General features: G+C 40.9%; 1 protein-coding gene and 1 long non-coding RNA gene across 13 annotated transcripts in view; one reads left to right on the forward strand and one right to left on the reverse strand.

The window, feature by feature from the left end:
• Positions 1-985: 985 nt before the first annotated feature.
• LOC134358495 (uncharacterized) lies at positions 986-9,513 on the reverse strand. The gene is made up of 3 exons (XR_010020881.1): positions 9,273-9,513; positions 3,950-4,083; positions 986-2,386 (listed from the first exon to the last, which is right to left on the reverse strand). It is a non-coding gene; the product is annotated as an uncharacterized LOC134358495 (long non-coding RNA).
• LOC134358493 (paired box protein Pax-2-like) overlaps positions 6,135-16,731 on the forward strand; it is a 224,284-nt gene continuing 213,687 nt past the window's right edge. For 11 of the 12 annotated variants that reach the window (XM_063070759.1, XM_063070767.1, XM_063070761.1 and 8 more), the window contains exon 1: positions 15,958-16,634. In XM_063070759.1, the coding sequence (XP_062926829.1) occupies positions 16,592-16,634 (43 nt within the window). In that variant the 5' untranslated portion in view covers positions 15,958-16,591. Of the gene's footprint in view, positions 6,242-15,957; positions 16,635-16,731 lie in introns of those variants that run through there. The other variant, XM_063070765.1, reaches the window with a different exon arrangement.

Consider the following 16,731-nt stretch of genomic DNA (forward strand, 5'->3'; position numbering starts at 1 on the left):
CACGCGCGCGCGCGCGCGCGCACACACACACACACACACACACACACACGGGTACAAAGATTAATGAATAAAATTTGTAAAAAACTTCCATTCTCGTTTAAGCGTAAATGATTATGGAACGACAACGGCGGGCCACTTCTTCGATAGCTACACCATCAGTTCCCATTAAAGTTGTTAAGTGTATAGAAATCACTGATAAAAAATAATATAATAATTCGGATTGTGAAAGGGATTCTGGTACTCAAATATTGAGCAGATGAGCCGAACTGAAACTGTTGGTGGGAAGGGAGGCTATAATATTCAGGTGAATTTGTACGCACGTTTTAATGAGCTTGCAATACACAGCTCTAGTTCGTAATGGCAAGAATTTATTGGGCAGAGAGTGTCTGTGGTACTGGAACGTGCAGCCTCTGCGTTCTAAAGTGTAGGATGCTTCGGAAACAACATTAATGTGCGGTGGAAGGGAAGATCGGTTGTACAGTATATGAAACTAGGTCAAAACTTTTCAAGTTAGATTTTCCAAATGCAGGGGACCCACTTTTCTATGATATATTCAGCCATAGATTTGGAAACAATATAATTGTTTATCTATTGCTGTCACATAGGTATTGGGCGATAACGATATTTAATTATATAGATTCCTTTAAAATTAGCCGTTCGGATTGTGTGGTAGAATCCCGATCGTTACTGTTCCCGGTGAACTGAGTGAGGAAGACAAACCGAATAATGCTTGGTCGCAGTTCCCAGCCTCCGCAATTTCGCCGCCTGGGCAACATTTAGGACAAATACAGTAATTAACGAGCACTTTAAAAAGTTCGAAAACAGAAATGAGTTCATCACAAATCAGCGATTTATTGACTATCGCTGTGCTCCTTTATATTCCCTATTTAATATAGGTTGAGAATGTGTCCTTGTTAAATGAGCAGACATGCACTTTCTCTGAATTTCGTTCACTTAACCAAGTCGGGCCGTGCTAGCCCACCAGGGGAATCGTGTTAACAGTTTGGGTGTGAAGTGCGCCTCCGTGATGTTATCTCTCCCAGTAGTTTGATGCTGTGTGGGGTGGATTTCTGCTTACTCAGTAATCGATCTTTGCTGGGGTTTCAACGTTCAAACGTGAGCTACTGAACAGGGAACAAGCGAAAGAAATTCTTTGAAGAATATGAAGGCAAACTTTAGCGCGCTAGCGTTATGAAATTACCATCTCTCAGACTATAGCTGTGTTAGAGTATTATATCTGCAATATGATACAGTCTGTTAATGACCGGCTGGGCTTTCATTATACAATGAATACATTATTAACGTGCCCACTCTCTCATTAACAAAACTCTTACAAAATCAAAATTAGAAAGGCCCCCGCCATTAATTACTACAGGGCACGGCTGTTTTCAACATATATTTACATATTAAATGAACGGGAGTATACGTGTGTTGTTTAACTAATTGTCGCAGTCTTTGGAAACTCCTGTCTCTTCGATATTGATTATTAATCCTTTTTATATAATTATCTTGTTTTAAACGAATAGAATGCATTGTGCGCCCAATTCATTTCTTTCTAGTGTATTTTTCTCAATACATTCCCTTTGTGTTAACATTATTAGTTCGATTCAAGATAATATTGAAAGAAGAACGAAATCTCCAGTCCTTAGCGGCGTGAATGTTTCTAATAAACATCCAGTATTTGAGTAGTTAAATTACGGCATTATTGTGGAATTTGTTTACTTGTTTTATCCCTTTCTTTAAAACTATCCCGAGGTGTAAGCTTACAAATCTCAGCTAACCACCCGTATGACTGGAAAGCACTCACAGGAGAACGGAGGTGCCGCAACAAGATTGGATTCTCTCCCCGTGTCAGTAAACTTAAATCAGTAGCTCTTTACCAAATTGGCATGCTTTACTGCGGAGAGACCTGCAGTGAGAGGCTGAGGAAAAGCAGAGGGGGGAAATTGACACGGAGCGAGTCATGCGATAGGGAGTGGAGCCGGTCTAAACCCGCACACTGTGCGCAACTTTATACCGCACATTTCCCATGTTAATGTTAATTGACGCCTGACTCCAGATATGTCCGCGCTGACCACTGTCAGCAGGTGACCCAATATAAGAACCCGAGTCTCTGCAGTATTATCTTGTAAGGGCCCAGGTGAAGCCGTGCAGAACTAAGTTAGCCTGATGCGATGCAAGTGCGAGTTAATGAACTAGAAACTCGAGGAACACAACACTCTGACAAAGTTGAGCTTCAAAGTTCGCAGTTGTTTGGGAATCGTTTACAGTGTCATGGAGACGGCACCTCAGCCCCTCTCCGGCCGCTCGCTCGTCCACTTCTGCAGGTGTTGGGTCTCCGCTGTCCCTACGAAACCGCTGAATCACGGCCTGACCACAGAGGGACCTACAAAAAAGCGAACAATATTGTACAGTAACTTTAACAGAGGATCGTCGCTCTTTATAATACTGCCCCATCTGGCCACATACCGGAATAACCTGTAGCAATTTTTATTATCACTTCAGATGTAAAGCTATTTTGTATGATTTCACAAGAAATCGTTAATGATTCATATTTTGGGCGTAATAGGTAACAATTTACATTGAGAAAACGTTTAATAGATACAGTTAAAAGTGATATGTGGAAAACATTAAGATATAGGGTCTCAGTAAAATACTTTTTAGAATTACTTTATGATCAATACAAGTATTTTAAAAGGCATGTTTGCATGTGTTTAAACCTATTCCACTGGGTAATTAATTGTTTTAAACGACAATTTAAATCAGAAACAAGAAAAAAGTGTTTAGCAGCTCCGTTTCCGGTACATTTATAATAATATTGCTTAGATTTCATCCACATCTCTGTAAATACAGGTAATTATACTTTTTATTTCTCCTGTCTAAAACCCTGCGTAGTTGAATTTAATTCATCACGTTTCACATATCAGGTTTACCGTGTGACAATAATCCTTGATTAAATTGCAAATCATATGCAAATATTTCGTTAATAATTTGCTGATACCTGCGGGCTGCAATGTTACTTCATCATCAGCGGGTCCACATCTACACTGCCAGGCAGAGGGGAAAAATTATGTTCAGATTGTCATCTCTCATTAAAACCTTATCTGATTTATTAACACAAACTCACACAGAGAGATGGATTATTTTCCGATAATTTTAGTCTATTCATTACATTTGGCTTATTTTGTATTTCAGACTTTATAATTTTTTTGCAAAACAGTTTTCACCGGCTGTTAACTGGTTCTAGAGATTATTAAATCAAAATTAATTGGCGAGCTATATTTGTCCAGTTAATGCACTTGGGTATCTTACGCATGTTGATGGCATAAAGGCATGCGTGTGTGTGTGTCACCGTGTTATATTCACTACAGTGTATTTGATCCCGTAATACAAACGTAATCTTCGTCGACTTTTCAGAAGTAGACCGACATTGCGGATCGCCCTTCCGAACTCTGGAATCCTAAGTATTTTACTCGACCGATTTCGTTTCGAATGACAAAGATGATTAGTGATAGGGACCAGGATGGGTGAAGGAGTAGTGACAGAGTGTTGGTACAAGATACTTATTTTATCATCATTAAATTTGTACTTAGTCGCTAAAGTTGGGATAATAATTTTCACAACTTTTTAAAAAGTTGATATGTGCACTAATAACTATATGTGTGGCTTTTTGATGTGTTGCTCGTCCGGCATACCTTATTTCATGCATCGAAGAATATTCAAATATTATTAACACCAATTGATGTAACTACAAGCAATTATTCTAACTAGAGCATTGTAACGAATGTTCTTGAACAGTAAAAAGAGACATGGCAATATCAGTTCTCACTGTTAAAAGAAGAAACTTGTCCATTATCATTTTTCCATGCAAACTTTTATATCCTGCAATTTACTACCTAATGTGTGGTGCACATATAAGAACAAAATTAAATTCCTCACGGGTGCATACATGGTTGAGTTGGAACGATGTGTTAACAAGGCCTGCACTGATTCCCGTCCGACTTCAGGCTCCAGACGCGCCCTGAACTCGCTATCCGCTCTCAGCTGCAGGGAGCTGATTTTCTCCACAGCGTCACAATCTTTCTGTTATAAAGAACACATATCCATTATATGTAGACGGTCAGTGCATCTAACAGCTGAACATAAACCAGCTGATCTAAAGGGAGAAAAATGAACGTAAACCTCCCCTAAACTTGTATCATATTTTGTACTGATCGGGCAACACGACGTATTCTTTCCTCCTTGTCTTCAGTTGAAGAACGGACAATCACTTTTCAAATAAACGCAGCAGACCTTCCCAAGACTCTTTACAATTGCTTCTAGTTTTTTTTTCTCTTTAATTTCAACGTTCGTGTTTTTAACCTTTCATTCTCAACCTGCCCGTTTTTGCATTGATTTAGTACGCAGATCATTTATCGGTTTTGACATTCTGTTGGATATTCGTTTTGTGTCGATAACTTTGCCCAGATAGGAAGGAATCGCTCTGAACTTTAACCCTCAACGAACTGACTTTCGTTTTCACTTTTCGAAAGATGAATGAATCAGTTTAGGGAGAATATCAATTCCATCTGTCTGTCGGCGAATTTGTCACAGTGGGCATGGATCAATAGTCAGAGTCCCGGGGCAGAAGTCATGGTGCTTTGGCCGGGAAGCCTGCTATAATCAAACCCCCTGAAACATACAAAAACTGTTAAGTATACAAAAAAAATGTCCGATTATTTTATCTCCTTAGCTGGCCTGAAAAGAAGTTGCCCAACCCTAACCCTTAGAAATCTGACGAGCCATCATATTGAAGTCCAACAGCTATTCGTACCTTACCAGGGGTTAACACCATCCTAGCTGTTCCCGACCAACTCCATCCCTAATCCCGAACAGATCCCCAATTTAATTACTAATGCTAAAACAATTACAATTCCTTCTTTGAAACTGAGAACAACCCCAATTTCATCTCTACTGTTCAACACAACAACCGCAACCCCAAATACCAATAAAACCATCCCTAAATCAAATCCAGCCGCAAACCAACAGACAGTTAGCCCCTGTAACGGCAAGAACTTCCAACACTAATTCTTTTATCACCACCCTAATTCTGCATCGCCAATATTGTCTTTAATCCAAGCTTCAACCTCATTTTAACCTTAACACTAACTCACATTTGCCCCAACTCCGAACGACATTCGACTAAATCTAACTCTAATCTCGACCTTAACTCCAACTAGAATTCTTGTTCTGGTTCTGGTCATGTTTTTTTTTAATTCCCAGGATGAATTTTATTTTGCAAAGCAGTGACCGTATAATCCTTTGCTACTGGCACTGATCGTCCAGCGACGAGCAATCACTGTATTTTTTCTCTGCTGATTTGAAGTATTTCATCTCTTTGTTTCTAGTTTGAAATGTATGAACAATTTATGTTTAGCAATCATTTATTTTATTCGTTTAAGTTTTTCGGGAGTTGAGGCATTAACTCTGGGGAAGAGAAGAGCGTGCTCCAGAAGAGCGCTGCGGGATAGTGACTGCGTGTTTCGGTATTTGGGAGGTGTGCGGCGGTAAAATGGTGCAACCGCCCTCCCCTTTAACTGCAGGTTGACTGTGGCCGACAGCCAATCAGCAGCTCTGTTTCAATAAAGTAACTGCGGCAATGGCGGGTCCCATGCTGCGAATGCACTAAAGTTGCTGTTTTCCCCGGCACCCCCTTTCCACGCCCCCCTTGCTTAACTTTTAGGCAGTTGTTAAACAGCCTGACCACCAACAGGCATCTGAAGTGCAAATCTCTGCCGCGAATTGTAATAGGGACAACGGGATATCCAGCCACGTCCACCTCTTACCTGCCCTTTTGTTACTTCACTCAGGGGCCGGCTGGAAATTGGATAGTTTTTTTTCCAAACCCGTTTGTTCCAATTAATCAGTTGTTCCCTGTTCTAATGCTGTGCAAATGTATATCCGCACAACTTGCTGCCTTGATTTCTTTTCCACAGTGCTGCTTTGGTATATTTACCATTCAGCTTCTGTTGCTTGTAGGTAGGGCGAAAGGAATTAAAAAAGACACACGGGGTGTGGGTAGAGGGGGTGGAGAATATCGCAGCAAATTAATAAGGGGATGGAAGAACCCCACAGCAGCGGGGGAAGGAGGCACGCGTTAAGCCAGCGAGAAAGTTAAAGAGCCCGCAAAGATTTAGTGGGGTGCGTCGCGAAACAGACCATTAAGCAAATCTCTGCATGGCTCACAAGACTGGGCGATCAGGTAGGCTTACCCATCCTGTCAAATTGTTTATTTGAACTGGGCCAGAGAGGTGAGCTGGCTTCTGTGTTCTCTCTGTCTTTCCTCCCTCTCTGTCTGTCTGTCTGTCTCTCCCTCTCTCTCTAACATTCTCTCTGTCTCTCTCTCTCTCTCTCTAACTCTCTTTCGCACTCTCTCTAACTCTCTCTCCCTCCCTCTCCTCTCTCTCTCTCTCTCCCCCCTCTCTCTCTGTCTCTGCCTCTCTCTCTCTCTCTCTCTCTCTCTCTAACTCTGTGATAAGCTTGAGGGTTGTTCTGTGCAGGAGAGTTGGAGCTGGAGTGCAGGGTAGCCGGGTATCGGCACTCGTACTGCCTGCCGCGCATTTTAACATCACAACAGACGGACTGGAGCGCCAGGGTTCCCCGGCCCATTCTGTGCCGGCTCATTCACACCTCCAAGGGTAGACCAGTATCGGGCGCTTGGCTCAGACTACCTGGCGCATCTCTCTGATGATGAAATTAGACCCGATTTTGTCGCTAAAGGGATTTTCAGCTCTGTGATCCCTTGTCTCTATTAAGAGTAAATGGCGGTACAGTATAACCGATTGATTTTTCCTTAAAACCGCAATGACTTTTATTTGTAACCACGATTCTATTTAACGTTGTGTTGAAGTTCAGAAGCACCGTCAATAACTTCAGAATTCGCACATTATTCTTATTGTCCTTTCCTGTATTCAAATATTTTGGAGGTTTTATTCAGACCACGTTTCCACTTTTTGTAGTATTTTCTTGGACCATCACTTTCACATTCACCTATCCTTTCGGTCTGCCATCGCCATTTCTGTGCTATTTAGCTTTTGCAAATTTCATGGGACAGTGATTATTTTAATTTGTTGGACTTTTGGCAGTGGTTAACTTTCACTCGGGTCTTGTTTAGTGAGGATCAAAACGCCAGTGGAAATGGTAGTCTTCAATAGGAAGTCTTGAGTAAAGCTGGTGATACTCTAGCCGTTACCGTACTCAAGCAGACACCGCCTCTGCTTGCAGAGAAGAATCTTGAGACATTTCTACCATAAGAATTTACAAAGTGACTGTTCGGTAGATCGTCGGTCCTCTTTTAAAGTCAAATTAGGAGACTGATACAGAACCGCTATAATGATCCAATTAATTATGACAGAATTAAAAAAAAGTGAAAAAAATCAGTCTCCGATCGTGTCGAGTATACAATTAAACTGATTGTCCATCTGGCTCGGTTCAACATCCGTTATGAATATGCAATCTGTACTGACGCCAAATCTAGAGCCCCGAGGATTACTATTAAACCCATCCCGTTTGTTTATTTGCAATTGGATAGTTGTGATTTAGCTGGGCCCATTTAATTGTTTTTCTAAAGAAAGCTCCAGGAACGGAAGAACAAATGAAAGGCGCCTCCTTCCTGGGAGAGAGCGGCAGTTGTTAGGGTAGAAGTTTTGTGAATGAGTTTTTTTTTTGAGCGCAATGATGAAGCTCTCGGCCGGAGCCTGCTTCGATCGATATTGCAAGCGCTGCTTGCCTTGCTGCGGCTATTCTCCCGGAAGGAAAGGCCACACCAGGTGGGGAATCGTGCAGATGTAAACTTCACTTTACACCAAGTGCCCTGTGAATGCCGCACATCGAGAAAGCCAGCTAAAAAACAGTGAACACACCGTTCACTCAGACACATTCTGCATACTTGTGTATGTTTATGTCAGTACGCGTGTGTGTGTTCACTAAGTCAGATATATGTCACTGGATTAAATCAGAACATTGTATAAAAGTGATTCAATAAATTAGCTATTTTAAAAGATGCAAATTCATGCAGTCTGTCCACTTGAGCTAAGTATCAAACACACATCATTATTTCTGTCTAAAAATATTCCAATTCAACTTCTGTTTTCCAAATGATGGTATTCTTAAATTTGGCTGTATAACTGGAAGCAAAACATTACAGTTCTTTTTTTCAGCCCGAGTAACGTGGTCGCGTATCTTTAAACCGCCAAACTTTTAGTCAACCTATTTCATTTCTTTACCAGAACAAGCTTACATTTCGAAATATGTGTCTATCGTTACGTTTTTAAAATGTTGCGTTTCAGTGAAGCAAACCGAGATGAGTTGATGTTACGTGACGCTAATTAATTTTAAAGAAATCGGAAGTCACAGCTGTGTGGCAATTATTTTCAATGGTGAATAATCTTGTTTTTTTATTATTTCTTTCTGTTGCGTGTAACACACAACGTTAAATACTAAAGCAGGAAAATAATATCTTAAAATGAGAAAACCCTTCTATAAAAACCTCCACACACTGGTATAAATCCGTGGAACGTGATTTAAATCTAGGGCACATCTCCTCGGGTTTCTGCCAGCCAGGCGGGCGACCATTGCCGGCATCCCCATTATTCTAAGCACGGTGAAGCGACACGATAACACCAATTATTTTGATTAAACGCTAACGAATAAATTGAATTCATTCTCACAACTGCATTCCTCTCGATTCCCGTCTCACATTGAAAGACAAATAAATAAATAATCCCAGTAACGTTCTAATATGATCTATTAATTGACACAGTGATTGATCTATCGATAGAGGTGATTGATTGACAAGCTTCTACTGGAAATAAAGCGAGCTTGGGCATTTACATTTTAGTTGTTTTCTGTGACACCTGATATAACTTTTTAGATGGAAATAAAACAGCGCATACAAAACGTCCGCCTCTCTATTTATCCAACCTTTATAAAACTTCAATCACCAAAATCATGCACAATATGTAATACTTGGTGCAAGCAGATACATTCCGCTTATGATGATTTTTTGCTATAAATTATCAATTTATATTCATTAATTTATCAATTCTTCTTTATAACAATCGCCAACTGTTAAAACAGAAGGGTTAACCATACACGATCTTATAGCAACCGTTCACTTATCTCGTTAAAAGGTAAATCATCGCGTCAATATATCGGGTTACATACAATGAAATGTTCTATTAACTGTAGCAAGATAGCAAGATAGTTAAAAGGTTATGTGGCAAAACTCACACCTACTGGCAGCAGGTCCTATGGAAGCTTAAATACATCGATCGCTTAAAGCTACCTCCGACATTGGGAGCTGGGCTGAAGTAGAGCTGCAGGCTGAGTTTGCTCTCGCTAACCGTGCACCTGGCTGGAAGGGAAAGGTGGAAAATGCGGCGTTCCCCCGTTTGCACAGGCTAAGCGAGGTGCCATCTAGCCCGGTCTCTGAATAGGGCTCTTGGCCCCAGCCAGCCACCAGGAACCGTTAAGCAGCTGATGCTAAAGACCAATGGATTTCTGTCACTCGCTCAAACGGCTTTTAATTAGGCGTCCACATTCTTTTTTTGGGGGGCTTTAATCTCTGAAAGCACCTATTCCCATATTACATTTTCCCACTGATTATCAGTTAACCAAAGCAGTACTTCTAGAGTTAGTGAAAAAAAATGTTTCCAACGCTAAACATACTTTATAATTCGACAAACAGTTTATATTTTCCTAATGGATGACATACTCCGTTCATTTCTGCTAAAGTGCAGTTAGGACAATAGAATTCAAATCAGTGGTACATTGTTGAAAGCCTTTGTACGTCTAGTGCAGGTGTTAAATAGAATGTGGTCTAGTCCAGAAAGAACAACTTGCAATTCTTCTTATTCTGATCTTTTAAACCACTATTTCTTTTTATCTGGATTTTAAATTGTTTTCATTGTTCGTTTCCGGGAGGTCACTTGTCTGTGTGCTTTGACTTTTAACCTTTAGTAACAATAATTTCCTCTTTACTGACCATCCTCGCATAATATTTTCTTCCATTCCCTTCAACATCCATTTAGAGAAACTAGCCCGTTTCCAAATTCAAAATGAAACAATAATACTTTATACCCAGATTCAGCGAATAATCCCCGGGCAACTTTCCAGTCAATACATGGCGAAGTATATTTCAGCATGGAGGCGAGGAAGACAGGACTCGCGTGTCTGTGTTGTGTTGTGTTGTGTTGGTGTGTGTGAGTGTGTGTGCAATGATCTTTTTTTATCAGAGTGAATGTCCATCCACGTCTGGATGTCTGTATGTTTGCGTTTGTACCTGATATGTGTGGGAAACGTAAATACGTTTGGTGTCATGGCTCTTAATCCAGCTACAATTCTAAGTATTTGTGTAAATCTACACGCGTGTTTGTATACGCCTACGGAGTCACCGTGTATATATGTATGTACACATATATACATATATATTTACATATACATGCACGCGCGCGCGTATACACACACACACACACACACACACACACACACACACACACACGCAAGTGTGTGTGATTTTATTTTGGAAGTATTTTGTGTTTCTTGATATGAATGTATGGAAGACTGCGTACTTGTTCTTACAAATATCTGCTTGAGCATACGTGTGTGCTTATGCCTGTGCATGAGCTCATGTGTGTGTGTGGGAGGGGGGGGTGAGCGTGCGCGTGCGCCTGTGTGTGCGCCAATATAATTTTTGGTATTTATACCTGTGCCTGTGTCTTGTTTCAGCTCTCAGCCTCGCTACAGGTGCCTTCACTATTCAGGTCTAACCAAAGTCGTGACTGTAAACATGACTTGTTATCCTTAAACCGGAGGGCGTAATGGAATGGGCATGCATAGACCGGTATTGAGACTAACAAACATCCATTTGCACTTGGCGATTTAATTTTAGCAAATACAACTACTCAATGAAATAGCAGAAACAATTGTTCTGCCAATGATTTGCCTTATTTTAAATGTTTGTGTAAGAAAAAATACATTCCAAACCCCGACAGGACAAAATGTAGTTAATCTATCAAACTCAGCAAGTCTGTATTTTTTATTATATCACAGAGTCTGCATACGATAAAGTTTTTTTTTACAAAGGGACAGTTAAATTTGGGAAGTGTGTAAGTTTTTGAAGAAACAAAATATCCACCAAGGTACAATTAATGTAAACTTACCGATCTGCTCGCCCTAAAAACAAGTTTAAAATTGGAACGTTATTAATTTTGCCCCCGAAAAAAAGCCATCTACGAAAGAAAGTTAACGTTTCTTTAAGGAGTTTAGAGGAAGTGTTAATTGAGGGATGTTTAGAAAGTAAAGCTGCACGTGCGCTATTAACATTCAAAGCAGACGGATGCAAAAAAAGGGGAAAGTAAGCTATTACTGATGTTGCGTGACCAAATTGGATACAACATTTGTTTTATCCCAGCTTCCTCTTTCTTGAACTGTGCACGTAACCAAACAGAGCAAGGTATGAAGGCAGTATTCTTAGGGAGGGGTCGAAAACAAGAGAGGAGGAAGAAAAAGGGGAGGGAGGGGGGAAATAAACGTTCCTTCAGGCAAAATGTTCTTCGGACTGTGAAATTGCAGCCGATGCCGCCACACTTCATAGCAGAACGCCTCAAATTTTCCAAAATACGGTCAGCCAGTAAGCCGAACCATAGCAAGGAATGGAGGTAAATTGGCCTTCTCTATCCACTCCTTTCCCGCCTGGTTCTGAACAGAATTATTTAGATCATTATTAGAGGTTTCTTAAGACATAGCCACGCAGTCACCTAAGTGTGTAAATGCATATAAATGTCTGAACAATGTTTATTTAATATCACTTTTCCTCGTTACTCTTCTGCCAGGTGAAATATCACCTGTCTACCGATAGTATAAAATTTGCACACAGTTATTGCCTCTCCCTTGCACCCACGCAGACACACACGAACGCCCACAGAGGAGCTCACTCTAAATTATACACTATTGTCCGTAAACAATGACCAGTTTGAACATATGACTTCCAAGTCATATCCCTCTGCCCGGGTTAAACATCGGAGCAGAAAGTGGGAAATCGTAGCTAATCATAAACCTTTCATCAAAAGTTGCTTAAAAATGCAATTTGCGACTGAAATATTTACTTTGCCTGTAATAGTGTTAAGTTAAAAGCATTGTTTCATATAGCAGACATATGCGCATACTGTAATCAAATTATACATTAACTTTCTGTTTAATTCTCCTAGTTTTATGTCAAATTCTAAATTTAACTTTTAAACGATTGGCACTTGCTCTGTGACTGAAAAGATCCGTAAATCCAGATCAAAGGCAACGATACAGCCGCGGGTAATCCTATGTGTAAACACCGAGAGGCGTCAAATCGGGCCAATATATTTACACGTAACACGATTATAGAGCTAAACAGTGACCGGACAAGGAGAGTATGAGTAAAGCAGATAATCGAGGGATTTGCCTCGCGCGGATAGTGTATAAAATGAATTGCAAATGGATTTTGGCGGTGCTGGGACTGATCCAGAGGATCCATCCTGAACCCTTTTCCTGAAAACACCCTCCCCTCCCCCTTCCCAAAAGTTTATTTTTCTTTAATTTCCGTTGGACGAGGCGGCGTGCTTCTTTGAAGTGCAAATGATTCGAGGGGGCTTCCTGTGAAATAGGTTAATGAAAGAGTGAAGACCAGGGTTATCCAAGCATTACTCCCCCAAACCTCCAACTCTCCCTAACCTCTTCCCATGCAAAGGACATGGCATAATTCCACCTCAAATAGACTTCTCTCCCCACCCCACCCCCTTTCATTGAACCAAGTCGTTTGCTTTTAGTTAGATGTATAGTTTCAATAATATTGGACCGAGTTCCAACAGTCAGTCCGTTTGCAGTGCAGTTTGCAATTAAGATTGAAAATTATATTTGTTTCTGCTTTCTTTGATTATTATACAGCCAATAATACATATATTATTATTATTACCTGGAATCACTACGGAAGTACTGGCGCTCCTTTTGATACTAATCTGGTGTTTGGCACCAGAGTCAAAATATCGGGAGGCTTTGCAAAGTCGGTGTCTTTTGAGTGGGATACTGAAATAATAGAAAATAACTGGTGTGTAGTTAATAGATATTGCCGAATCCCCCTGCATAGAGTAAAATGATTTTTTTTTTGTTGCGGGTAATGGAAACATTAATATTTTAACAACGACAATTTTTAGCATCATATTCCCGGGGTACAGATAATATTACTGCAGGGTTAAAATGTTCACGACAATCCACGGTTCTCAGAAAGACGGAGCAATGGAACCGCTTTCCACGGGGTATTTGTAGGGAAAAAAATGACACGTTGTACTAGTTTGTCCTTTTTTTGATTCAAGGTAGAAATCCGTGACCCCCTTGCCGCTACGATTTGCAGCTCTGTTTTTTACTCTTTAACTGACAAGGACCATTTTCTTTGCTTCACTTCCATTAACATTTCAAGCCTTTAATAACTCCTGCGCTATATCAAATGAATTTGCACAGATTCAACTCGAGTGTCCTGTTAAACAGAATGACAGTTCCTCCCTAACATTTAGTGGGGAAACATGTAACAGAGAATTTGAATCCCGAGGGAAAAAGAATTGTAGGGAAAGAATGATTTCCTTTTATTGTAAATTGCCTTAATCCCATCACACCCACGGCGTAATCGGTGTTTATTTTATTTTTAATTAATAATTATTATTTTATTAACATTAATCTGACGCATAATCTCGATTTTCCCTGTATTTTACACGTTAAAAAATAAATAAGATGGAATTCAGCGCCTGAAAGTTTTCTTTAAGTTGGCTTGCTAACATGCTTCACTTTTGGATTTTTTTTGCCTGTGTCTGGTTCTGTAAAACGGAGAGTCTCTGGTTGAAGGACCGGCACCTTTCAAGCACAACAGTGAAAGCGCCAATTGTTTGCCAACTAAAATTACTTCAAGTAATAGAAATGGGACGGGGGGGGGGGTGGCGGTGGTGGGAGGCAGAGGTGCTGGAGGGTGAGGGGAGGGGGGATGTTGAGAGAACCGCGAAGAAAAGATTTCAATTACAATATTCACCACACGATGACGGAAAATCGTTTGAAAACAAGCAGTGCGATGATAGATTAAATAATTTGTCACTAAGAAATCAGACGATTGATTCGATTCCAAGAAGAGTCGCAATAGTAAGTAGTAAAATTAATTCAATATAGCAGCAGCGCCGCAGCAGAGTTTGCATACATTTGTATCGAATAATCTCTCATTTGGAAGAGATCAAAGAGCGATTTTATTCAGTCAGTACAAAATTAATGCCTAGAAAAATTTAACAAAGTTTTGTTGGCCAGTGTTTCAGACTGTTTTTTTTAAAGTAAAAGTTTCAATTGTGTCCCAGGAGAATGAGTGCTGAACTGAGGGATGTCTTCACGCTTCGAGCTCTGAAGTACCCCCCCCCCTACACACACACACACACACACACACACACACACACACACACACACACACACACACACACACACACACACCCCAAACCAAACCAAGCAGGTCTCAGGCCCGAGAACTATAAAGCCAGCGCCACCTACAGAAGGCTTGGCGACTCCACATGCAACTCTGTGCGGGGGAGAAAACACCTCACCAAGCTGGGAGAGGGTAAAAAGCTTCTAAAATTAAATGGGCATCTGAAATGTTCTGTTATGGGAACTCTCCAAGTAACATATTAACCGCCTCTTTCAGGAGGATCTTTGCCATGAGTTTTGTAATGCAACAACTCGGGATGGGCTAAGTACAGAATTAACATTTGCTAGTTCTGTATGGTTACTCTAATCACCGTGCTGAATGACCGCGAGATTGCAGCGAGTAGTTACTATATGCGTTACACGTCGACTCAGTGAAAGGCCGGGAGAAAACATTAATAATAAGAAAAGGAAACTAGCTAAAGTGTGATGTGTAAACACTAATGCCCTCAAATATTTTTTTTAAGTGTCAGCCAATCTAATTCCACCTTCCACCTGTGTACATAACTTACAAGTACGGGTCAGACAGCTCAGGTGAACCGGCAAAGGGTTGAGGTTGAGGAGAGAGGGTTTGTTGCTGAGTAAAATAATTCAGTTACACTGACAGGAAGGTAAACCTGACCTGAGAAACACACAGCATCGCAGAGATTGAAGGCATCATTGTTGCCGATTTACACACACACACACACACACACACACACACACACACACACACACACACACATTATTTTCCTCTTTAAAAGAGCCTCGATTAATACAGTCAATCTGTTTAAAACAAATAGATGTACAGAAAGAGAGAGAGAGAGAGAGAGAATAGACAGGAATACTTAGATTAGATTTAAGAAACAAACGAGAAGGTACAGATAGGGTGATATTCTGTGGAGATGATCTCCGTTGGACAACCATTTAATTATGCGCTCTGAAGGAGTGTACAGACAATATCCTAATTCGATCTCCCCCAGTAAACAGAGGCTTGGGATCTGATATGTTGGTGAGAGGGAGAGTAAGAGTTGTATAAGAAGGGGTGTAGTCAGTCCATGTGTAAGAAAGAGTGTGTCCATGTATGTGAAACAGTGTAAATATGTATGAATTTGGGTATATATGTGTGTGTTTATGTGTCTGGGTGACTTTGTGTATGTGCGAATGTGTGTGTGAGTGTCTGTGAATGTGTATGTATGTGTTAGAATTTGCGTGTATGAATGCGCGCGTGTCAGTGTGTGTGTGTGCGCGTGTATGTGTGTGTGTGTGTTTGTGCTTGCGAATGGTGACTCTCAAAGTGGCTGATCACAGGACCTCCTCATTTGGGGTCCAATCTACGTTGGCGAATCATAAAGTGTTGTAATCTATTGCCTTTGTCTGACAAGTCATCCATCTTTCTAAAGGGGACTGGAGTGGCTGGAATCTGCGCAGGGTTTTAGAGAGAACCACGCAGAGCCCGGGCTTCAGTCTGCACTTCAAAACCTGCAACCAACACCAGCTACTCTACAGACCCACGCTCCCGGCTCCTCTGCCTTCCGCCGTCTCCCTCTGCACATCGGCCCCGCTACCTGGCGCAACCTAGGCACCGTCAGTCGCCTTTGAGAAGAGAGAGGCAAAAAGAAGGATTTGAGAAAAGGTGTAAAGAATTTTCAGAGGACAGTGAACTGACAAACGACGTCCCGTGCGTTCATTTCCTGTCAGTGCGTGTGCGTTTTTTTCAAACAGTCTATAAATCCGAACCTTGGTTTGCGGCTGATGCCCGTTTGGTCCACAATCATCTCTGAAAAGTGGAAGGACATGCGTGCCACCTGTCCGGTTGCCGACCGCTGCCCCATCTCTCCGTACAGAGGGCTGTGAGTGAGGACAAGGGGCGCCAAGCAGTTTACTTTCTTTTCAGGACTAGTTTTATTTTTTCTCTCTCTATCGGCACGTCGCCACAGTTGAAAGGAAAAGAAAAAGGGAAAAAAAGTTTTTTTCTGTTTCTTTTGTTGTTTTCTTATTTACAGTCAATGTTTTATCTGCATTAACGTAATCGTTTGATTAAAAAGACGAGACGGCGGAATCAACCCCTTTCATTTCTGTGGCGCTGGCACTCATGGATATACATTGTAAAGCAGACCCTTTCTCAGCCATGCACAGTGAGTAGGCAATTGATTGTATTTTTCTAACGGCACTACTGCCTATTTAAGTAATTATTAGGACTACAAAAAAAACAACTTAATAAACGTTCCTATT

This window comes from Mobula hypostoma, chromosome 18, assembly GCF_963921235.1.
Source record: "Mobula hypostoma chromosome 18, sMobHyp1.1, whole genome shotgun sequence".
NCBI classification, from domain to species: Eukaryota; Metazoa; Chordata; class Chondrichthyes; order Myliobatiformes; family Myliobatidae; genus Mobula; species Mobula hypostoma.